We start from the raw sequence: 23,537 nt of genomic DNA, 5'->3' as shown, positions 1-23,537 counted from the left end.
TTTAGGGTCCAAGGGTATAACCACTTCTAGGACATTGCTCAATTCCTGTAGTATCCTCCCCCAATAGGCCTGAATTTTAGTGCACTCCCAGATGATGTGGTAAAATGTTCCCTCCCTATGGCCACATCTCTGGCAGTTAGGTTCACTGGCTCGTCCTACTTTGTGTAGTCTGATTTGGTTAGAATAGGTTCTGTGCAATATTTTGTACTGAATGAGGCGAAGGCGTGATTTAATTGCCACCTCTCTATGGTGCATCAGGGCTGCCTGCCAATCTATGGTTTCGAGTGTGCCCAAATTTCCTTCACAGTTATCTTGAAACTTGCCCAGTCTATCTGCTGTGTTATTATTTAGGGTCTGGTAAGTGAGTGATACAGCCTTGGTGAGAATATGTTTCTGTAGCAGTCTTCCCTCCAATGGTGCATAGTCCAGAAGGAGAGGCGGCTATGTTCTCTGTTTGCCAAGCATGTCGAATTTGAGCATATTTGAGAAACTGGGAGGACCGTAGTACAAAGTCTTTCTGTAGGGAATAAAAGCTAGCTTTCCTCTTTAAGCTAGAATTGAAATTATAAACTTAACACTCTGGGTAACAAAGACAGGCCATCTCATTAATGTTTTTGAAAACGTTATATTACTCGCCTCTGTAAGACAAACCCAATGGCACAATTCTATTTTCTGCATCTAATACATCTTGGAATGTCCACCCAATCTGCAGAACAGGGTACATTTCCCATTCATTTATATGACTATAAAGGAGAATTCTTTAGTTAATAAATATCAAATGCCCGATATACACATACCAGATAAAGTTTTGAAACGTCAACGTTTGCAAATGAGTAGTTCCGTCTTTAGACTACCTTTAAGCAAAAGTTACATATTTTTTTAGAACACAGACTTTTTATTGATTATATCTTCTAAGAACAATACTAGAGCGCATGAATGCAGAAACCCTCTTCCCCCATCCTAAATAGTAAAAAGCATATCACACTCTTGACTTGATCATTTTCAAATGTTCATGGAACCCCAGACCTCATTCAGTTAGTCTCATGATACGGTCATTAATGGTATGCTTGCATTACAATGTTAACTAGTGCACCTATTTTTCAAGGAAGCTCTGTTTTGTAGGCATGACTCCTTGCTCCAATTAAGGTTCTTGAATTAGAGGCAGCACACACTTTTGCAGAGGAAATCTTTAATGGCAGCTTTCCTTATCTCATTCACTCTTTCATTACATCATTAGCAAAAAATGTAATCCGTCACAGCACTCTATACATAAGATAAGCAAACGGGCATTCAACACCGCACAGTACATATTGCTAAGCATAGTTTCCTAAGCTCCAGTTTCAAGGCTTAAATACTGTACAAGAATCTGGGCTACAAATGTTGCATGGTTAGCTTTTGTCCTTAAATCCGCCCTAAAAACAGTCACAAGCTGTCTTATTTGTATTTTACATATACAGACTTTCAGCCAGTCTTAAGGTCACCAGTAAAAGTCATGCTTTGGCTGTTTCCATAAAGTCTTTAATCTTTTACATTGCCATCTTATTTCTATTTTCACTTTTAAATATTACATACACACGAAATATTAGATAAATGCAGATTTAGCAGCCTCCAACTTTACTCAGATTCACATTATCAAAAAAGGAAATAAGCATATAAAATGTGTAAACCTGGCACTGGTGCCACAGGGGACAGACTGTGGAAGTAATGATGAATATCAGGAAATGACATGCACAGGAGTTATTCAGTCAGCTTGCATCTGATACAGGATGAATACATAGTAACATAATTTGATGTCACAATGGACCTCTTCACTACAGGCACTGTTGAAGTGGCTGCCTGCTTTAAGTCATAAAAAAAAGGGAAAAAGCAAACCTCTCCCTCACTTTCAGGAGTCCGACATCTAACAACAGTTTCAAAAAGTGTCTTTATGATATCACATGCATACCATCACTCTCCAAGTTAGGGTGATTTAAGAAAGCCTTCAGATGAGAAGTGGGGCTTTAAGTTGTGAGAAAATATTTACTTAGGCAGTTAAACGAATTAACTTGCAAACAAAACATAAATCGACCCTATCAAAATCAGGTTTGAAAAAAAGTTTTGTTTGCCAATATAAACAGGTGGTGTGTTAAGGCCAGTCACATGACCTGAAAGATGCCTGCTTGATACCAAAACATCTACAATTTCTGGTCTCCTGTACAAAAAAGAAAACCTTTAATGCAAACAAAGATGCCTGAGCGGAATTCCATCTCAGAGCAAAATAAATGTACAATTACACTGCACATTTAAAATTCTGTTCTGGTCAGTACTAGGCTGAAGTCTTCCCTCAAAAGCTGGAGACAATCTACATGGAATGAAAAGTGGCCAACGCCAACAACAGTCAATCATAATTTCAAGGCTTCCCCAAAGCCATTGCAACATGGACTACTACATGATTAGCAGGGGAAAACATTCTCAGCAGACCTAGTTTGTGGCACAAGGTGTAGAAATGATTTAAAGGCAGGGGTCAGTTTGAAACGTCACTGTCCTTCCACATCTCATTACTCATCACTTGGATTTTAACTTAATATTATGTTTTGTTCCTTGCTTTGTAAAAGTGAGGCAGCTCACTTAAAAGAGCAAAGGCTTGCAATCAGAAAGTTGCTCAAAAGTGAATAGTGGGAAGTGCTTAACTTTTAAAAGCAGCTTAAAAAGCAAAGTGCCAGCACCTTGCCTTTATTTCTAATTGTATAACTTTCCGTAATAGGACACTGATTTGCAAGATATGTACAACATGAGGCTCTGTACTCGTGGGAAACGCATGGGGAAGTAGGGTAAATGGGGAGGCTTCCAATCCAGTAACACAAGTGACCACTTCAACCAATATTTCACTTAAATGGATTTTTTTCACCAATGAAATAACCTTTTGTATACTTTCTTCCATGATCAATTAGGAGAATGTGCCAGTTTGTGCAGGGCAAAGCGGTCCACTGTTAAAAATTTAGTATCAATTTTGAACACTTGCAAGCCAATAGGTAAAACATGCATTAAGTATCAGAAGGTATAGTAGGACTGTGAGCAAACTAGCTTGGAGATTACAGATTTGGAGCTGTAAAGGCAAAACTGTCGAACTCCTTGTGCTTAGAACATACTCAAAGGTAAATCTCACTTTCGTTGACTCAAAAGCTGCAAGACAGTCTCAGGGATTAGACATAAGAGGTCATAACTTGAATACCTGTAACTGAACTAAAGAGTATTTTTGCATTCTCCTGAAGCAAGTCTATTAATCTTACAACTATGTTTGCTCAAAAATAAAACTCCTTAAGCCCCTCGCGTTGCTCCATGGAAAAGCTGCAGCCAGTGGTAAGCGGCTACCAGTTTGATCATCTGTTGGAAAGTTGCAACCAAAGTTACACTGAAGTGAGGAGAGTGGAGATATAGAAGTGCTAAGATGCTAGGCATTTACCCATTATAATAAACAGTACTATCAACCATTACTGTTTAACTGCAGCAATTAGTGAGGTTCGATCAATAAGTGTTGTAGAGCTGTGGTTCTGCCAAATGAGAGAAGCAACACATTACATGATATGCAGGGATTAGTATGGAGCTGAACAAATGCTATAAGTCTTTGAGTTTGTGAATTAATACAACCAGTTCTCTCCGAACTGTGGGAAATGTGCAAAATCCTCCCTGGGTTTGGATGTTTGGCCAAGGGGTGGGAGGGGTGCTGCTTTGAAGGTTATGGGAAAGCTGAAGGGAATACTGCGGATCTGTAGGAAGTGTTATTGTACTGAGTGCACCTATTAGGAAGAGATGCTTTCAGGTAATAGTAAATCTATAATTGGTGTGACGTTGCAGCTATTTTCATGGAGGGGTGCTAATTAGATAGTCCCTGCTTCCTAAACACAGGGTAACAGGCAGGGCACCTAATTAGAACCTTATTTGGTTCTCCAACTCAAGCTGTCCAGTGTTATCCCTTGTCACTTCTCAACTGACTCCCTGAGAAGCATAAATCAATGTTCAAGCTCTAGCAGCATCAAATGTACCATATACAAATAAATGAAAACAGCATTTGTCCGAGCATAAGTTAAAAGCCATGATAGGAGTGTAAAGTCTGGTGTCTGACGATTGATGAGTGAAAATGGGAGGAGGGGATCTCTAGCGAAATTGTCTTGTTGCCCCTGGTGTCAGTTTGTCTTTTAAGTGAGTGCTTCATTTGTCTGTCTCTTGGTCTGGTATGTTGGCTTCCAACAAGGCAGTCTTGTACTGCATCAGTACCCCTCGTATACTTTTCATGAATCCCTTCGATAGTGGAAAAAGGGGGAATCCGATATCTGGGTAGCCACTCTTCTCTGGTAGGAAACTCCGATAACTCTTTCTGCGTTTCTTTGGTTTTACACTGGGCTGAGCTGCACAGTCAACTCCAGTTTTCGGATCCTCCACAGGGCTCGTAGCAAGGGTGACTGTTTTGATGTGCAAAGTGCTTTCGGAGTCTGAGAAAGGATGGTTGTCACCAAGGACTAAAGTGGAAGTACCAGAGTCATCCAGATCTTTAGATTCAACAGGCAATTCCACACTGGTTGCTTCTGTACCACTAGACTCACCGCCCAGTTTTTCTGGACTGCTGCCAAACTCTCCAAGTGAGGCAGCCTCCGTAGGACTGTCTGCTGGGCCACAGCAGGCAGACAGTGTGGAGGAATCATCGTGGTCATGAGGCTTTTCCACTACCTCATTGTTCTCCAGCCAGGCCTCTATTCGATGAACAATGCGCCAGCCACTAATGCTAAAATGCTCTCTGATCTCCTGTGCAAAGACCTCGACAGGTCGCCGTACAAGCTGCGTCATGGATTGCACTACTCTGATTACAGCCATCTCATTATAGCAGCGGCTATTCTCATAGCCTTCCTGTAGACCCCGGTCACTGTCAAAGCCTGCCTCATTGTAATAGGGTTCATTCACCAGAATGAGTCCTGCAGAGAAGACAGTGGAAATGTTACTGAGCAAAACAGAAAACAAACTCTCACAAAAAAGGACATGGATAAGGCCAACAGATGTTACAGGGGTAGGGCTGCCTTGCAAAAGAGAGAATCATTTACAGCTGTGGCGAGGACAGACGAGACAGACAGACAGAGAAGACGGGCAGACAGACAGACCGACAGAGAGACAGACAGACAGACAGAGAAGACGGGCAGACAGACAGACAGAGAGACAGACAGACAGACAGAGAAGACGGGGAGACAGACAGACAGAGAGAGAAGACGGGGAGACAGACAGACAGAGAGAGAAGACAGACAGACAGACAGAGAAGACAGACAGACAGACAGAGAGAGAAGACGGGGAGACAGACAGACAGAGAGAGAAGACGGGGAGACAGACAGACAGAGAGAGAAGACAGACAGACAGAGAGACAGACAGAGAAGACGGGCAGACAGAGACAGACAGACAGACAGACAGACAGACAGAGAAGATGGGCAGACAGACAGAGAGAGAAGACAGACAGACAGACAGAGAGACAGACAGACAGAGAAGACGGGCAGACAGAGACAGACAGACAGACAGAGAAGACGGGCAGACAGACAGACAGAGAAGACGGGCAGACAGACAGACAGAGAGAGAAGACAGACAGACAGAGAGAGAAGACAGACAGACAGAGACAGACAGAGAAGACGGGCAGACAGAGACAGACAGACAGACAGACAGAGAAGACGGGCAGACAGACAGACAGACAGACAGAGACAGACAGACAGACAGAGAAGACGGGCAGACAGACAGAGAAGACGGGCAGACAGACAGACAGAGAGAGAAGACAGACAGACAGACAGAGAGACAGACAGACAGAGAAGACGGGCAGACAGAGACAGAGAGACAGACAGACAGACAGAGAAGACGGGCAGACAGGCAGACAGAGAAGACGGGCAGACAGGCAGACAGAGAAGACGGGCAGACAGACAGACAGAGAAGATGGGCAGACAGACAGACAGACGGGGAGACAGAGAGACAGACAGACAGACGGGGAGACAGAGACAGACAGACAGACGGGGAGACAGACAGAGACAGACAGACAGACGGGGAGACAGAGAGACAGACGGGGAGACAGAGACAGACAGAGAGACAGACGGGGAGACAGACAGAGACAGACAGAGAGACAGACGGGGAGACAGACAGAGACAGACAGAGAGACAGACGGGGAGACAGACAGAGACAGACAGACAGACAGACAGACGGGGAGACAGACAGAGACAGACGGGGAGACAGACAGAGACAGACAGACAGACGGGGAGACAGACAGAGACAGACAGACAGACGGGGAGACAGACAGAGACAGACAGACAGACAGACGGGGAGACAGACAGAGACAGACAGACAGACAGACGGGGAGACAGACAGAGAAGACGGGGAGACAGACAGAGAAGACGGGGAGACAGACAGAGAAGACGGGGAGACAGACAGAGAAGACGGGGAGACAGACAGAGAAGACGGGGAGACAGACAGAGAAGACGGGGAGACAGACAGACAGACAGAGAAGACGGGCAGACAGACAGACAGACAGAGAAGACGGGCAGACAGACAGACAGACAGAGAAGACGGGCAGACAGACAGACAGACAGAGAAGACGGGCAGACAGACCGGAGAGACGGGGAGACAGACCGGAGAGACGGGGAGACAGACCGGAGAGACGGGGAGACAGACCGGAGAGACGGGGAGACAGACCGGAGAGACGGGGAGACAGACCGGAGAGACGGGGAGACAGACCGGAGAGACGGGGAGACAGACCGGAGAGACGGGGAGACAGACCGGAGAGACGGGGAGACAGACCGGAGAGACGGGGAGACAGACCGGAGAGACGGGGAGACAGACCGGAGAGACGGGGAGACAGACCGAATGGTGAGACAGACCGAATGGGGAGACAGACCGAATGGGGAGACAGACCGAATGGGGAGACAAACCGAATGGGGAGACAGACCGAATGGGGAGACAGACCGAATGGGGAGACAGACCGAATGGGGAGACAGACCGAATGGGGAGACAGACCGAATGGGGAGACAGACACGATTTGGGGAGAGACTGATTGACCTTATTCTTGTAGGTAGTAGAAAGGAAATAAATAATTCAAAGAGATGGCATGGAGACAGAATAAAAAAGGAAAATAATGCATGGTAGCCCTTGTATTTCGAAGTACATCTTAGAGAGCAAGAAGGGGGAAACTGGTGGGTCTGCTAAAAGAACTTGTATAAGGTGTCGGAATATTTTAGCTTTTTGTAGTAATTTGGAAGCCCTGTCGTTGAACAGAAAATCTAACACACATAGGTTGGGTCAATGGGGAGGAAAACATTTTTGTACCACCCCCCTCTAAAGACAACAATAGCACCACAAGCCCACAACATGCACTGGAGGCAAAACATACATTCCCATGGGAAACCATGCCAAAAACCTATAATGTGCATCACACACCTTGTATAGAGATCAGAACCTGCAGGAGACTTGATTTGCTAGTCCATCTCTCAGTCCCCTAGACAAAATAAAAATAACAAATGGATTAGATCGAGTTTAAAACTAAGGTGGAAAAGTATTTTACATTTATTGTAAGAAGGGCCCTGCAACATTGTAAATGAGCATCATATCTGCTGCCCAATATATCGCAAAGATCAGAAAGAGCGGCAGAGGTTTGAAGAGCAGAGTATTAAACATATACATATATTTTATTACAAGGGTGTGAAATCCCATACCATTAAACGTGAGGCACAAGTTACTTGTGTAACGATATATCTGTAAGAGACATTAGTTAGTGATAGATTCCTTACCTTAGAATATCCCCAGGCGTCAGACTGGATCCGGAAACTTTTGCGTAGCAGTATCTTTGCGCGTCTGTAGGCGTCGTCTGCGGCTCCGCGTCTGCCGTTGGCGCCGTGATGACGTCGTCGGAGTACTTAGACGCCGCCTCCGCGTGCTGACGTCAGTTCTTAGACACAGCTTTTCCGCGCCAGAAACGCAGAGCTATGCCAAAAACCAACACTGGTGCCTTGAAACTAGGGCCCTGAAAGGGGATGACCTTAACCATAGATATCGGTTCGCAGAACGGGGAGGATGGGTGGGTCGGTAAGGAATCTATCACTAACTAATGTCTCTTACAGATATATTGTTACACAAGTAGTAACTTGTGCATCTGAAAGAGACACGTTAGTGATGGATTCCTTACCTTAGAATAGATAACCCAGCAATACCAACCCCGATGGTGGGTCTGCGAACCAATAATCACACCAGAAAGTCCTGGAGGGCGGAATGGCCAAAGAAGCCATCCCTCTGGACTTGGCTGTCCAGGCAGTAGTGTCTTGCGAACGTGTGCAGCGAGGCCCACGTAGCTGCCTGACAGATGTCCTGCAAAGGCACACCTCGGCTCAAGGCAGTTGTAGTCGCTGTGGCTCGAGTGGAATGAGCTCTCAGGCCAACAGGGGGTTCCTTCTCTGCCAAGGAGTAACACGCCTGGATACACAAGATGATCCACCGCGAGATGGTCCGCTTGTGTACCGCTTTACCCTTCTTAGCGCCCACGTAACCAACAAAGAGTTGGTCATCCAGCCGGAACTGGCGTGTGCGATCCAGATAGAACGAGAGTGCACGTTTTGGGTCCAGACGGCGGAGCCTCGCTTCCTCTCTCGAGGGATGCGGAAAGAAGGTGGGCATGGTAATGGATTGCCCAATGTGGAAGGCCGTGACCACCTAGGGTAGGAAAGAAGGTCTTGTCTTTAACACAACCTTGTCCGGATGGACTGAAAGGAACGGAGGTTTACAGGATAGAGCCTGGAGCTCACTCACTCTCCTGGCAGAAGTAGTGGCTACTGTAGGAGAGTAGGGTCTGCAATCCTATGATCACCCAGATTTTTTGCTTTTGTTTCACTGGTTTACGACTTTCTCTGGCTGTGGGCCTGCCAATCAGACCCACAGCCTGGCTGTTCTACCTCTAAATTACAACATGTACCCTAGGTGCATTTACCAATTGGTACTGGGCCACCTTATCAGACCCTGTAACTCAGGGCATAGGTGTACCCAGGGCCTACCAGGGGCTGAAGCATGTATTATGCCACCCCTGGCTGGCCTCCTAAATTTGACACAACTGGCTGCATGACAGCTGGGGCAAAGTCGTGTAATCACCCTTTGCTGTAGATATAGTATACCTATATCTAACCCTAAAAATGGACACACAGATTCCTATCAGTCACTCCTATGGCAGGCCTTAACAATCCTGAAGGCAGAGTGCTTGGAATCGTATGAGATGGTGCTCTGGCATGAGCCGAGCCTGTCTGCAGCTTGCGGAACCAAGTCCTAATAGCTGTTCCATGATATCGCATACCATATACTCTTAAGTGCATTATAATCCTCGCGGTTAAATGCTATCTTTGGTATTGCTTTATCAAAACATGTCGAGTAAGGTGTCATACGAATTGGAATACTAACCCCTCGCCCATTCTGGCGACGGGGTTAGCATTCCACCTTTCTAGAGGGACACGACATGTATGTAACTGTGAACCCCGGTTAAAGTTAACTGAAGCCTCAGCTCCACAAAATGGATGCTGCCACCACAGATACGAGTCTGACCTCCTGCTGCTGGGAGTCCTTCCAGCGAGGAGAGCTTGGACAAAGGGTTTCCTGTCCGGGGCGGTGCTAGCACCATCCCAGACAGGGTTTTGTGTATCCTGGGTAGGCAGGGCTTTACAGGAAGGTGACTGCTGAGTGGCACCCCGGTGCTCACTACGCATAGGCCGGTCAGAACCAGTTCCAGGGGCACACCAGCCCCTGGCCTGGGGGAAGTCCGGTATGGGAGAGGGGTGTAACAACCCCCCTCCTAGTCCCACCCATAGGCAGGACCTAGTCACCGGGACAGCCCCTTTTTTTTAGTATATAGATAGGAGCGGGCCCCCTGTTCAAATTAGATCATCTTTGGAATCAAGACACGACTTTCTGCGAAAGGACATCAAGATTTCTTCTTCAAGATTCTCCCTTGTGGCTAAGGAGTAGTCACCCTGCATCCGCAGGCACCATCCTAAGAACACTGCGGTCTGCTGCAAGTCCTTCCTCAGGAATCCGACGACCCAGCTCGACGAGACCCGGCTTCCCTGGCACCTCTGACCTCTACTCACCTCTACAGCCAAGCTGAGAACCGTGAGTGCGACGAGACCTTGAGGGACCGACGATCGCCAAGACTGCACGACTTCTTTGCAACAAGCCCACCGAGTCTTCCACTGGTGAGTGCTTTGGGGTCCGAGAAGCCCCAACCCTGAGCAGCTCCAGCACCGAAGATCAGCCCTCCAGCAACTCCACGATCTGCGTGGGGCCCTTCTGCTTTTTGCTGCTCACCGCGTTGTTTGGCTACTAGCCGGCAGGCTTGTGGCCTTCTTAACGACGCCCGACAACATCACTGCTGCTGGTCTGGTTGCTCCAGACTGGCCCTTGCTTCCTTCCACGAGAGAAGCACCCCGGACCCTCCTGGTCCACTCCAGACGCCATTTTGAGTCCACCGCGTGGGCTTGAATTTGCCAAGGCTTTGTTGCCCAATCCTGGGTCCAGCGACGCCGACAGCTTCATCCATCGTGGGACAGCTCGCTCCTCCATCCTGGTCGCCGAAAACGCCTCCTGGTCCGTGAGATCTGCAGAGCACAGCGTCGCCCACTCACCTAGCCGAGGTGACTACCATCCGGGGCCCTCCTGGTGCCACCTGATTACTGGCTAGTAGTCTCGAACTTGGTCCCCTCTGCTTTCAGGTATCATCCATCTTCAAGATCCAGGCTTGGATCACTTCGAACTCTCTTCACTGGTCGCCTGCCAGCATCTTTCTTCCAGGCTCCTGGTCCGTCTACGAGGATTCCCGACGTCTTTTGAGACCTATGCAGCTGCAGCCCCTGGGCTAGGTAACTTCGGCATTTCGGTGCCCCAGCATAGCCTCACTATCCAAGGGTCCGAATCCACTTTCATTTTCCTCCTACCAGGTCGGGTTCGCCCGAGAACACTAACTCTGTGAAGTCTAGCTACCATAGACTTTGTCCCGCATCCCGCGTGAGAGTGCACACTCTGCACCCGAGTACCCTAGGCCTCCTAGAAGTAATCTGAAGATTCTATAGTCAAGACCTAGCGATTCCAAAGCCTATTAGTACTGTACTTACCTGCTAGTAATTTCGCATTCCACTTTCAGAGTATATGGTTTTCCGTGCCCCTCGGGCATTTGTATATACTGTGCTAACTTAAGTATTTTCGTAAGAGTTTTGTTTTGTGCTGAGTACCCTGTCCTCAAAGAGTACAGGGCTGTTGTGATTCTTAATAAATATACTGTTTATTTTCATAACACTTGTGTGGTGTCCTTTCACTTGGTGTTCAAGGGGTATATGTGTGGTATAACAGCTGGCTTAACACGCCCTCTCGAGTCTTTAGCCTTAGACTGCTCGTATCCACACTACTAGGATAGCTGGTCTGTAAGGTTGACTTACAACCAATCATCAATAAGGGTTGTTGGACTGATACATAGTGATCACTAGAATAGTGAGCACTGCATATCAGGCCACCTTCTCACAGCTACCAGGAAGGCAGTCTTCAAAGTGAGAAAGCGTAGAGGGCAGTTGTGAAGTGGCTTGAAGGGAGCGCACATCAGAAATGTAAGGACCAAGTTCAAGTCCCCACTGAGGCATCACAAAGGGAACAGGTGGAAACGTGTGTGTGATGCCTTTCAGAAATCTATTTACAATTGGGGACTTGAACAAAGATGGTTGATCAGGCAGCCTTAGGAAGGCTGAAAGATAGCCCTTGATAGTGCCCAGAGCAGAGCCCTGCTGGGCAAGAGAAAGAAGGAAGAGAAGAACCTCGGAAAGAGGGGCAGAGAGTGGATCCACAGCCTTTGCTGTGCACCATGCCACAAATCTGTTCCACCTACAGGCGTATACCAACTTTGTGGAGGGACGCCTGGCTGCCAGAATGATTGTACAGACTTCAGGAGGCAAGTCAAATGGCCTCAACTGTCGTCACTCAATCTCCAAGCATGGAGGTGGAGACTGGACAGGTTCGGGTGGAGGACCGTCCCCTGTTGCTGCGACAGAAGGTCCTCCTGAAGAGGCAGACGAACCGGGGGATCGACTGACATACTGAGTAGCTCGGGATACCAGTACCTTCGTGCCCAGTCCGGAGCCACAAGGATGACTTGTGCCCGGTCGCGCCTGATCTTCAGCACTCTGGGCAGAAGTGGTATAGGCAAAAAGGCATACAACAGACCGCAACTCCACTCGCGACGAAAAGCGTGTGAGCGAGTGCCGCCTTGGAAATTCCAACGCGCAGAACTGATGACATTGCGCGTTCTCTTCGGTGGCGAATAGATCTAACCAAGGCTCTCGCCACTGCAGAAAGAGTCCTTGCGCCACGTCAGAGTTCAGACGCCATTCGTGATCCATCATGCACCGGCGGCTGAGTTCGTCCGCCCTGGCGTTCAGAGAGCCTGCCAGGTGTTGAACCACCAGGGTCACGCCCTGATGTTCCAGCCACTGCCAGAGGCGCAGAGCCGCCTGGCAGAGGGTCCACGACCCCACCCTGCCCTGTTTGTTGCAGTACCACATGGCGGTGGTGTTGTCCGTGAACACCTGCACTACACTCCCCCGGACAGAGGGGAGGAATGCCTTCAGTGCTAGACGAATCGCCGCAGCTCCAAAAGGTTAAAATGGAGCCGGGACTCCGCCGGAGACCAGAGGCCTCTGATCTCTGCCTCTCCCATGTGGCCTCCCCAGCTCTGGAGGGACGCGTCCGTAGCAATTACCTGCTCCAGTTGGGGAAGGGAGAGGGATCTGCTGCTGATCCAATCGTGGTCCGTGAGCCACCACTGCAGCTGTCTCGCAGTGCCCTCCGAGATCAGGACATGGTCGGACAGGTTGCCCTGATGCTGGGCCCACTGAAACCTCAGGTCCCACTGCAGAGCCCGCATCCGCCAACAGGCGTGTTGCACCAGAAGAATGCAGGAAGCCATCAGCCCCAGAAGCCACAGCGTCAACCTGACCGAAACCCGGGATAGAGGCTGGAAGATTGGAATCAGAGCCTGTATATCCTGAACCCGCTGTTCGGGTGGGTAAACCCGAAACTGCGCCGAGTCGAGAACCGCTCAGATGAAAAGGAGCTTCTGAGAGGGGCACAGGTGTGACTTCGGCACATTGATGGAGAACCCCAGCTGGTGCAAGAGGTCTGCCGTCGTCTGGAGGTGGCTGACAACTGTCTGGGGCGAGCCCGCCTTCAACAACCAGTCGTCGAAGTAAGGGAAGACCGAAACCCCTAGCTTGCCCAGATGAGCTGCGACCACCGCCATCACCTTCATGAACACCCGTGGGGCGCTGGTAAGGCCGAAGGGGAGCACGGTAACCTGAAAGTGCTCGTGGCCTGCCGTGAACCACAGGTAACGCCGGTGGGCCGGCAGGACGGGGGTGTGAAAATAGGCATCCTGCAAGTCCAACGCTACCATCCAGTCTCCTGGGTCCAGGGCAGCTAAGACCTGAGCCAGAGTCAGAATCTTGAACTTCTCCTTCCGGAGGAAGCCGTTGACGTTCCGTAGGTCCAAGATAGGGCGTAGGCTCCCTTTGCCCTTCTTGGGTACCAGAAAGTAGTGGGAGTAGCAACCACGTCCTACTTCTGGCCCAGGAATGCGCTCGATGGCCCCCTTAGCCAAGAGGGCCGAAACTTCCTTCTGCAGAAGCCGCAAGTGATCCCCCGATACGCGGTGGTATTGCGGTGGCATGGCTTGAGGGGTCGTCTCGAAGGGGAGGGAGTAGCCCCTCCGGACGATCTGCAGCACCCACCTGTCCGAAGTGACAGTGCACCAGTGAGAGTGTTGATGGCGAGCCCTGCCCCCCACTGGCATCACATGGGCCGAGAAGCACGGACTAGGAGGGTTTAAAGGTGGATGCTGCGGGGGAAAGTGTGGCTGGGCCCGAAGGCGCCGCGGAGCCCGGAGGAGAGAGGGACCTCATGGCCATGAGGAAGCGCTCGATCTCCTCCGGCGTCGCGTCTCGCCCAGGGACCGGAGGGTATGGAGCGGGACCCGACGCCCACGACCCCAAAGGAGCCCCGTGGGCGGTGTCACCCGAACCCCCGGCCGCATCGTGCGAGCGTCGGGGGGAGTCAGAAGAGCGATGACGCCTCTTCGACGGAAATCCGAAGGAACTTTGGGAATAAATTTAGGTTTTGTCCATAAAGTAACAGCGTCCTTGGAGAATTGAAGAAAGCGAGGTTGAATTGTGAATGTCACTTACTCGCCTTGATGATGTAAGCGTGAGTAGAAGAGCGACCTTCCACGTGAGGAATTTTAAGTCCGCTGAATGGATGGGTTCAAAAGGAGGTAGGAGGAGGAGGATAAAACCAGATTCAAGCGCCACAAAGGTGGCGGACGACGTATGGGCGGATACATTCGAAAGAGGCCTCTGAAGAACTGCAGAATGATCCGAGAGGAATACAAAGATGTGGTGCCATCATGAAGAAAGCGGGAAATCGCTGCCAGAAAGACTTTAAGAGTGGAATGAGAAAGTCCTGACTTCGTTAGAGATAAGAAACAAGGCAGGATTTGCTCTGTCTTAGCGTGCATTGGATCAAGGGCTTCCTTGTGACACCAAACACAAAAACGCTTCCATTTCAATTGGTATGTCTTAATGGTGGAAGGAGCACGCGCATGAGCCAGCTCTTTCCTGCACTCCGGAGTGATATTCAGACCTGCGAACTCATTGTGTTCAGGTTCCAAGCATGCAGTTGGAGATATGTCGGATCCGGATGGCAAATCGTCCTTGGTTCATGGTGAGCAGGTGAGGCAGAGGGCGAAGAGGTATCGGATCGCACTGGGACAATAGGAGGAGGTCCGTGATTCTGGGATACTGGGAGAAAGTTCTAGAAAGCTCTCTTAAAGGCACAGTATCCTATTTAAGCCACATAATGGCAGCCTATGGGGCTTGTCTGTCCATGCCTTCCTCTCTATCATTCCAGAGTCTTTTACTGGTGGAGGCAAGTTTCTCTATGGTAGAAACTGGGCTGGCTGTATTATGTGTGGTGTTATTTGGTGGAATTTCTAGTTGAAGTACTGGACAGTGTAGCCTGTGGATAGGCTGCATTATTTGTCTTTAAATTCTCTCTTAAGTTTCTGCATGATTTGACAACTTAAGAGATTATTTTTGATTGCCGGGGTCCACGCACATGGGCGGGACTATTCACTAGATTATGACTATACACAGAGATCCCCTACTACAGAAAGTACTGAATACGGTTTAAAAAAAGGGAATAATTAACTGCACTGAAAGCACCGGAAAGTCAAAAGAGAAGTTCTCACTGAACAGACCAAACTCATTCTCATATAAAAGACAATAAAGAGTTGAGTGAAGTGGAGCAGAGCATTGTAGAATGGATCAGAGTTCCGCGTCGCCGAGCGTCAAAGAGCAGAGCCGAGCACCTCAAAGAGCAGAGCGCCTCAAAGAGCAGAGCCGAGCGCCTCAAAGAGCAGAGCCGAGCGCCACGAACGTCATAGAGCCAGCCGAGCCGAGCGTCATAGAGCCAGCCGAGCCGAGCCTCATAGAGCCAGCCGAGCCGAGCCTCATAGAGCCAGCCGAGCCGAGCCTCAGAGCCAGCCGAGCGTCATAGAGCCAGCCGAGCGTCATAGAGCCAGCCGAGCGTCATAGAGCCAGCCGAGCGTCATAGAGCCAGCCGAGCCGAGCGTCATAGAGCCTCGAAGAGCAGAGCCTCGAAGAGCAGAGCCTCGAAGAGCAGAGCAGAGCCTCGAAGAGCAGAGCAGAGCCTCGAAGAGCAGAGCAGAGCCTCGAAGAGCAGAGCAGAGCCTCGAAGAGCAGAGCAGAGCCTCGAAGAGCAGAGCAGAGCCTCGAAGAGCAGAGCAGAGCCTCGAAGAGCAGAGCAGAGCCTCGAAGAGCAGAGCAGAGCCTCGAAGAGCAGAGCAGAGCCTCGAAGAGCAGAGCAGAGCCTCGAAGAGCAGAGCAGAGCCTCGAAGAGCAGAGCAGAGCCTCGAAGAGCAGAGCAGAGCCTCGAAGAGCAGAGCAGAGCCTCGAAGAGCAGAGCAGAGCCTCGAAGAGCAGAGCAGAGCCTCGAAGAGCAGAGCAGAGCCTCGAAGAGCAGAGCAGAGCCTCGAAGAGCAGAGCAGAGCCTCGAAGAGCAGAGCAGAGCCTCGAAGAGCAGAGCAGAGCCTCGAAGAGCAGAGCAGAGCCTCGAAGAGCAGAGCAGAGCCTCGAAGAGCAGAGCAGAGCCTCGAAGAGCAGAGCCTCGAAGAGCAGAGCAGAGCCTCGAAGAGCAGAGCAGAGCCTCGAAGAGCAGAGCAGAGCCTCGAAGAGCAGAGCAGAGCCTCGAAGAGCAGAGCAGAGCCTCGAAGAGCAGAGCAGAGCCTCGAAGAGCAGAGCAGAGCCTCGAAGAGCAGAGCAGAGCCTCGAAGAGCAGAGCAGAGCCTCGAAGAGCAGAGCAGAGCCTCGAAGAGCAGAGCGGAGTCTCGAAGAGCAGAGCGGAGTCTTGTAGAGTGTCATACAGTGTTGTACATTGGCATACAGTGGAGTAGACTGTAGCAGAGGGGAGTTGCATACAGTGAAGTAGAGTGCCTTACAGTGGAGCTGGATAGAGCAGAGTATGGTACAGTGGCGTAAAGTGGGATACAGTGTGACAGAGTGGAGTATAGTTGAGGGGAGTGCACTGGATGGGGATAGTGTAGAGTGGAGTAAAGTGCTAGAGTGGCATGTAGTAGACAATAGTGACGTGGAGTGGAGTGGAGAAGCATACAGTCAAGTAAAGTGTCATCAATTGCAGAAGTGTTGTACGATAGAGTGTAGTGGTGTGTGTCGGTGTGTCGTATAGTATTGGAAGTGTTGTGGGGTAGAGTGGCAAACAGCCTAGTAGAGTTTTGTAGAGTGGATTGGTGTACAGTGTTGTAGTGTGTGGTAGAGTGGTAGAGTGGTTTGGCATACAGCATTACAAATTTGAATGGTGTGGAGTAGATTACACTGGAGTAGAGTGGATAACTGTGTCGGATCAGAGAGGAATAAAGACAGGGGCAGTGGTATACAGAGTTGTGTAGTGTTGAATAGTGAACTAGAGTATCACAGAAAGGCAAACAGTGGAGTAGCGAATATGCTACTTACCAGTATGCATCTGTGCTTGGCATGTAGGGCTGCTGACATTCATATCTGTGCATAGATCGCCGCCTAGTGTTGGGTCCGGATGATTGCACATTGTTGTCCTGGAAGAGTCTTCGAAGTATCACGAGATAGGTGGCTCCTCCCCTGGACTACAGTGCGCATGGGCATCCTCAGATTGTTTTTCGCCATTGTGGCAGAGATGGAGTGTAATACAGTGAGTGATGTCCATGCTAGATAGTAATTCTGAATGCTACAGCTGCTACAGGCACCGGGGAGGAGGGTGGGCGATATGAATGTCAGCAGCCCTACATGCCAAGAACAGATGCATACTGGTAAGTAGCATATTCGGTTCGAGGCATGTGGGCTGCTGAATTCATATCTGTGCATAGATTACATAGCAGTCCCCCCTGTTAGCGGCGGCTGCCCGTGCCAGCTGCAGCAGTCTGAAAAAGAGTTATGAGAACAGCCTGTCCTACAGCTGCCTGCTGTTTAGAATGCACATCTACGCAGTAGTGTTTCGTAAATGTATGTGTGGTGGACCAAGTGGCTGCCTTACATATCTCTTCTAAAGGAATATTCCCCAGGAAAGCCATGGACGCTCCTAACTTACGTGTGGAGTGTGCTCGTGGTGGAATGGTTAATGTGCGTTTGGCCTTGGCATAGCAAATCTGTATACATTTAACAATCCAACTGGCTATCCCTGCTTTGGAAATGGGGTTGCCTTTGTGTTGTGGAGAAAAGGCAACGAAAAGCTGTTTTGTTTTTCTGAAATCCTTCGTTCTGTCTATATAGTACATTAGAGCCCTTTTGACATCCAACGTGTGTAGGGATCTCTCTGCGACATTTTCCGGATTGGGAAAGAAAACTGGCAGTTCTATGGTCTGGTTCATGTGGAACTGCGAAATTACTTTAGGCATAAATGTAGGGTTGGTGCGTAATACCACCCTATTTGCGTGGACCTGGATGAATGGCTCTTGGATGGTTAGTGGCTGGAGTTCACTAACTCTCCTCAGTGAGGTAATGGCCACTAGGAAAGCAACTTTCCAAGTCAGAAATTGAATCTCACAAGAGTGTAGAGGTTCAAAAGGTGGTCCCATTAATCTGGTGAGGACCACATTCAGGTTCCAGAGTGGTGACGGTGGGTGTCTGGGAGGGATCACTCTTTTAAGTCCCTCCAGAAAAGCTTTAATGGCAGGCACTCTGAATAAGGAGAGGTGCTGCCTGTTCTGAAGATAGGCTGCTATGGCGGATAAATGTATACGAATGGAACTGTACGCTAGATTACATCTGTATAAATGCAACAAATAACACATGATGTTTTGAATAGATGCATCCAGTGGGTTAATGTCATTGTTGGTACAATATATGACAAACCTTTTCCATTTAGCCGCATAGCATGCTCTGGTTGTGGGCCGTCTTGCCTCCTTGATGACATTCATACATTCCGGCGGCAAGTTGAGGTAGCCAAATTCTAGGACTTCAGGAGCCAGATCGCCACGTTGAGCTGTTGCGGATCTGGATGCTGAATGTCTCCATGGCTCTGCGTCAAAAGCCTGGGAGTGAGGCGTAGCCGTTGATGCGGTACCACGGATAGTTCCAGAAACGTGGTGTACCATGGTTGGCGTGCCCACATTGGAGCAACCAGGATGAGGGTCATCGAGTGTTGCCGTAGTTTGCGTGCCACCAGCTGTATCAAAGGTGCTTGGGGAAAAGCGTACGCAAATTTGCATGACCAGTTCATCCATATCGCATTGCCCTGCGACTGTGGGTGTGGGAACCTGCTTGCGAAGCTTTGGCCTTTTGCGTTTTCCCTTGTGGCGAACAGGTGTATCTGTGGATGACCCCATTGCTGGAAGTACGGTTGGAGTACTGATGGATGTATCTCCCACTCGTGCATCTGGTGGCTGTGTCTGCTGAGCAGATCCACCATCTGGTTGTCTTTGCCCGGGAGGTGTTCCGCCATGAGGAAGATGTTCCTCTGAATGGCCCACTTCCACATGCTCTGAGCCAGATGAGACAACTGTGGAGAGTGCATTCCTCCCTGCTTCTGTATGTAGTACATGGCAGTCATGTTGTCCGTCCGGATCAACACGACCTTGTTGCACAAGTGTACCTTGAAAGCTTTCATCGCCATGAAGATTGCCATCAGTTCCAGAAGGTTGATGTGCATCTTCTTTTGCTGTGCTGTCCATAGTGCCTGCACTGTGTAGTGGAGTACATGAGCTCCCCATCCCTGGAGAGACGCGTCCGCCGTCAGTACAATTTGTGGAATAGGCTCTTGGAACGGTCGGCCCTTGCAAAGGTTTCGTGGGTTCCACCAATGCAGAGAGTTGAATGCCCGACCGCTTACCAACACTAGGTCCTTTAACTGTCCCTGAGCCTGATTCCATTGACGTGCTAAGCACTCCTGAAGCGGACGCATATGTAGCCTCGCGTGCGGGACAATGAAAATGCAGGAGGCCATCATGCCTATCAACTGCATGAACACTTTCGCTGGAAGCGCGCTGTTGAGGTCTGAATTTTTTTATCAGCAATTGCAGGCTGTTTAATCTCACGGAATTTGGCTGTGCTTTGGCTGCCAGAGTGTCTATCGTCGCACCCAGGTACTGTTGCACGTGGGCGGGCTAAAGGTGTGACTTCGGGTAATTCAGTGAGAATCCCAGACTGTGAAGAAGATGAATGGTGTAAGACATGTGGCTGGCACACTGCTGGGCCGACTTTGCTTGAATAAGCCAGTCGTCCAGATACGGGTAGACGTGTATGTGCGGTCTCCGGAGGTGTGCTGCTACTGTTGCAAGGCACTTTGTGAACACCCTGGGTGCCATCGTTACTCCGAAAGGGAGGACTTTGAACTGATAATGTTGATGTTGAATAGTGAACCTGAGATACTGTCTGTGTGACGGGTGTATGGGTATATGGAAATACGCATCTTTTAGATCCAGCGTTGCGAGGAAGTCTCCCTGACTGAGTAACGGCAGTACCTGTTGCAAGGTGAGCATATGGAAATGCTCTGACAGAATGTAACTGGTTAGAGGCCAGAGGTGTAGTATAGGTCTGAGCGACCCGTCCTTTTTGGGTAATAGCAAGTAGAGAGAGAGTACACCCCTGACCCTTGTTCTTCTACAGGCACGAGCTCTATGGCCCCTTTTTGCAGCATGCTTACGACCTCCTGCTGCAATAAGTGTAAGTGCTCTGCGGACATAGGACCGTGTATTGGTGGGATGTTGGGTGGAGTGGACGTTAATTCCAGACAATACCCGTACTGTACAATGTCTCTCACCCACCTGTCTGTGGTGATGGACTTCCAGACTGGCAGGAACTGTTGCAGTCTCCCCCCAACAGGTGTTATATGGTCAGGGGGCAGTGACAGGGCGTCACTGTTTCGTATTGGCAGAGGATCTGGAACTGTTTCCTCTGCCTCTGCCCTTGATGTTGTTTCCCAGATATCCACTTCGGTTGTTCTTATTGTAGGTGGATTGTGTACCTCCCTTATTGTATTGTGTTTGTTGCGTTGACTGGCCTCTTGAGGGTCCTCTAGTACAGGAGCGACGAAAGGAGCCTCCCCGAAACTGTTGGGATTGCAGAGCCCCTATAGACTGTGCAGTCTCTGTGTCCTTTTTAAGTTTTTCAAGGGTGGTGTCAACCTCAGGTCCGAATAAGAAGTCTGGGTTAACTGGCTGATTGAGGATAGAAGTTTGAATTTCAGGTTTGAATCCTGAAATCCTCAACCAGGCGTGTAGTCTTAGCATAACACTGGTGTTGATGGCCCTGGCTGCAGTGTCAGCCGCGTCCAGAGCACACTTGATGGAAGCATTTGTTATGAGTTTCCCCTCCTGTATGAGTAGCTCTGCCCCCTCCTTGTACTGATCAGGTAGGTGTTGTAATACTGTCTCAAGGGTAATGTGCCCTGTCATATCTGGCCAAGAGAGCCTGAGTGTTAGCAATGCGCCAGATGTTAGCCGCCTGCGCAGCTACTCTTTTCCCTGAGGTTTCCATAACCTTCGACTCTTTGTCCGGAGGAGGAGCATCACCTGTAGTCTGGGAGTTTGCTCTCTTACGTGCATTAGAAACAACCAATGAATCCAATGGCAACTGTCCCTTTATATAAGGAGGGTCCACAGGGGCCGGCCGATATTTCTTCTCAATCCTTGGGTTTAACACCCTGGCCCTAGTGGTATCTTTAAAAATGTCAGCAGCATGCTTGAGGACCCCTTTGAGCATGGGTAGTGTTTTGACTGCCCTTTCTGAAGTTGAAAAAGTGTCGACCAGAAAGTCTTCGTCCACAGGGTCAGCATGGAGCTCGACGTCATGATTACTGGCTGCCCTCTCAATAAGGGCGTTAAAAGCAGTTGCGTCCTCAGTAGGAGACGTTTTTACACTGTACACATGAGTGTCCGGGCCAGTCTGCGGATCCCTTGAGTCAGCAGGGTCCATCCATTGTTGGTCCTGATCATCAGGATCAGTGTCCACATGATAGAGGTCATCCTCATTGTAATTATCCCCGGTCTCAACATCTGAGTATGTTGGGGAAAAATTTTGAGGTTCCTGTTCATAGTCATGGAGGGGTTCCACAAGAGCTGGAGACATTGTGGAAAGTCTTTTTTTCTTCAAGGGAATCTTATAGGATTCCATGGGAGTCTCTGGCATCAACTTTCGTTTGCATATGGACAGTCTCCCAGTGTCCGAGTCGATGAATTGTCTAGGCTCCTGGTCTTCAGGCTCCTCCGTAGCCTCCATTTCCGTCGACACATGTGTAGCGGCGCCGATGGATTTTTTTGGCTCGAACATCTTCGGGCGCAACATGGGTGGTAACCCAAACTTGATAGGTGTCGACGCAGTCTGAACCTGTCCGACAAGCTTCGGCGTCAGGGCCTTCTTCGGTACGACCGATGTACCCTTCTCCTTGATGCGTTGGAGCAACTCCGACACTTCTTTGGCTATGAACGGAGTGGGCTTTGTCGACTCGTCAGGGTCCTTGGAGCCAGTCTTCGACTTGTCCGTAAGCCTCGACCTCGGATCGATCCCGACTTTAGGCACAGGTCTTTTGTGCGAACCGACACCCTTCGGCGTCGGCTTCAATGGCTCGACGGCCTTGACCTTTGTCTTCGGCGCCCCAACCAGTGGCTCGACGTCCTTCTTGAGTTTTCCGGCATCGACGGCCATTTTAGTTTTCTTCGGCACCGAGGGGTTTGAGGCCTTGGAGCCGACGAGAGGCACAAGCACTTTCGGTTTCTGCAAAGACGCTGTTGGTTTCGATTTCTTTGTATCGACCGATGGCTGTTTTGAAGCCGGGCCTTTATACGGGGCTGTAGAACGAGATTGTGGATCTTGGGTAAGGCCTAGTGGCGATCCATCGACCTGAGCCTTACTGAGTGCGTCATCTTCGGCCTCTATGCGGCCGGGTTGGCCTAGCTCTTCGCCTGAGCTATCTTCTATGGCCCCAAGGGCCTCCACGTCGTCTCCTACCTTCTCGACGACGTCCTCATCTTCGTCTTGTACCTCCTCGTCTTCGGCGTCATACTCTGAGTCATGGCCCGAAGCCGGATCGGAGCAGTGTTCCTGATCCTCCAGATCAACGATCTCCTCGTCTTCGGTCCCGAAGATGTTCACGGGAACAGGCGCTGACTTCTTCGACTCCAGTCGAATCGCGCGTCGTATCTTGAGGGTTTTCTTCGACCTGAACCGGGCACAGGCCATACAGTTGTCTTCATTATGGTCTGGGGACAGGCACTTGTTGCACACCGGGTGGACATCTATGTGCGGGTATTTTGCATTGCAAAGCGGGCCGTTTTGAACGGACTCCTTTCCATTCCAGATCTAAGATCGGGTAGAGTGTGGAAAGAAAAAACCTGTTGAGTCCTCGATGTCCTCTAAGCAAAGGCACAGATACCGAACGAAACGATACCGACGCTATCGAAAGCCTTTTGGCTTTACAGAAAGTTTTCCTAACTTGAGCTAAGATAGTAACATCCGAACCCAATGGCGGAAAAAAACTATCTGAGGATGGAGAGTATGCCCATGTGCACTGTAGTCCAGGGGAGGAGCTACCTATCTCGTTATACTTCGAAGATTCCTCCAGGACAACAATGTGCAATCATCCGGACCCAAAACTAGGCGGCGATCTATGCACAGATAAGAATTCTGCAGCCCACATGCCTCGAACACTGTTGTACATGCAGTATAGTACAGTGGAATGTAGGGGTATAGAGTTAAGTGTTGGAGTGGCATAGATTGCAGTAGAGTACTGTAGAGTGGAGTTGCATAGAGTACGCAAGTATCAAACAGTGGAGCTGTGTAGAGTGGATTGTTGTACAGTAGCATAGTCAGGTAAAGTCTCATTAAGTGGTGGAGACTCTAGAGAAGTGGCGTAACAGTGAGGAGTAAAGTATAACAGAGTATTGAGTTGTTGTACAGTAGCGTGGAGTGTAGTATAGA

The 23,537-nt window shown here is 49.6% G+C and overlaps 1 protein-coding gene across 1 annotated transcript in view; it reads right to left on the bottom strand.

The window, feature by feature from the left end:
* Nucleotides 1–1,172: 1,172 nt before the first annotated feature.
* UBE2O (ubiquitin conjugating enzyme E2 O) overlaps nucleotides 1,173–23,537 on the bottom strand; it is a 620,140-nt gene continuing 597,775 nt past the window's right edge. Inside the window, exons 17-18 of the mRNA XM_086930688.1 lie at nucleotides 7,429–7,486; nucleotides 1,173–4,946 (exon numbers count right to left, since the gene is read on the bottom strand). Of these exons, the coding sequence (XP_086786814.1) occupies nucleotides 4,189–4,946; nucleotides 7,429–7,486 (816 nt within the window). The 3' untranslated portion in view covers nucleotides 1,173–4,188. The remainder of the gene's footprint in view (nucleotides 4,947–7,428; nucleotides 7,487–23,537) is intronic.

This window comes from Lissotriton vulgaris, chromosome 7 (genome assembly GCF_964263255.1).
Source record: "Lissotriton vulgaris chromosome 7, aLisVul1.2, whole genome shotgun sequence".
In the NCBI taxonomy this organism is placed as follows: Eukaryota; Metazoa; Chordata; class Amphibia; order Caudata; family Salamandridae; genus Lissotriton; species Lissotriton vulgaris.
The sequence above is the reverse complement of the archived record's forward strand: the minus strand, read 5'-3'. Positions and strand labels throughout refer to the sequence as shown.